At 74.7% G+C, this 1,353-nt stretch overlaps 1 protein-coding gene across 1 annotated transcript in view; it reads left to right on the top strand.

Annotated features, from left to right (window-relative positions):
- The window catches only part of MNEG_7931 (hypothetical protein), a gene marked incomplete at both ends in the record, with an annotated part of 4,606 nt that overhangs the window by 2,363 nt on the left and 890 nt on the right, over positions 1-1,353 (top strand). Inside the window, 2 exons of the mRNA XM_014043594.1 lie at positions 37-141; positions 438-1,340. Of these exons, the coding sequence (XP_013899048.1) occupies positions 37-141; positions 438-1,340 (1,008 nt within the window). The remainder of the gene's footprint in view (positions 1-36; positions 142-437; positions 1,341-1,353) is intronic.

Genomic DNA, 1,353 nt, shown 5'->3' with positions numbered 1-1,353 from the left:
GGGTTTGGCTCCTACGGCAGCACGCGGCGGCCGCAGTACGAGGGGCAACTGATGAGCAACGGGGAGATTGAGCACGTGTTGCGCATCCAGTTTGCCGCGACGCACACGGGGGACCCCTATGTGGAGGATTACTACGCGCAGGTGGGCGCGCTGGCCCCCTTGGGGACGCACGCGCGTGTGAAGGGGCGGGGACGCCTCGTGTGCAGTCTGTGGTCAGCGCGCGCGCGTCCATGCGTTTTCGTGCGCCTCGTCAGCTCAGCTGCGTGCAGGTGCTGCTGCGCACAAAACTGCGGCGGTGCCGCGTGTATTCGATGGCGCACGTCGCTCACGCGCCTTCATATGTACCTGCACCCTCGACATCTCAACCTCGCACGAGGCCCTCAACCCCCAACTCCCCCTCCGCCACCACCAACCACCGCCACCGCAACCCCCGGTAGGCGTACCGCCACAAGTATCTGGGCGGCCGCAACGCCGCGACGTTTGCGCCCGACGCGCTCCGCCGCGACGCCGCCTCCGGCCTCGCGCTCCGCGAGTCGCGCCACGCGGCCGTCGAGGGCCTGGGCCGCTTCGTGCTGTCAAACATCAGGACCCCAAAGCGGCTGATGGACGTCTCTGGCCGCGCGGCAGGCAAGGAGAACGGCGCCGCGGGCGGGGACGGGAAAGGGGACGGCGGCGAGCAGCCGGCCGCGGCCGCGGCGGCCGCGCGGCTTGAGGACGAGCCGATGCTCGCGGCGCGGATTCTAATCGAGGACTGCAACGCGAATCTGATGCGTGTGGAGGACCTGGACCGCGCGGCGGCGGCCGACGAGGCGGCCGGCCTGGTGCTCGACGCGTCGTCCGCCGCGGGCGCCGCGCTGCGCCGCGAGCGCGCCGCGCTGCTTTGCGGCGTCGTTGCGTCGCTGCAGCTCGCGCGCGCGCCCGGGGACGGCGGGGGAGACTGGGTGTTTGGGCGAGTCATGGCGCTGCCCAAGGGGCGGCTCATGCTCGCGAAGGCGCTGCGCTTCATGGTGCACCCGGCCACGGGCCGCCCGGCGCCGCAGGGCGCCGGTCCGCGCGGTGGCGGCGGCGCGCGGCAGCAGCAGCAGCAGCAGCAGCAGCGGAGGCAGCAGGTCCCCTGGAACTCAGAGGCCGGGGGCGAGGCGGGCGCCGAGGCTGCCGGCGCGGAGGCGGCGGCGCCGGCGCTGTGGGCCGTGCTGCGCAACGCCCGGGAGCTGTTCGGCCCCGCTGTTGCGGCCGGCGCCGGCGCGCGCGCCGAGGGCGAGAAGCGCATGCTCGCGGCGACCGAGGCGCTCGCGGCGGCGGCGGCGGAGGCGCTGCGGCGCTGCGGCGCCGCGCGGGACGTCGCGGCGGCGG

This window comes from Monoraphidium neglectum (genome assembly GCF_000611645.1).
Source record: "Monoraphidium neglectum strain SAG 48.87 unplaced genomic scaffold scaffold01454, whole genome shotgun sequence".
NCBI lineage: Eukaryota > Viridiplantae > Chlorophyta > Chlorophyceae > Sphaeropleales > Selenastraceae > Monoraphidium > Monoraphidium neglectum.
This window is presented reverse-complemented; position numbering and strand designations above follow the sequence as displayed.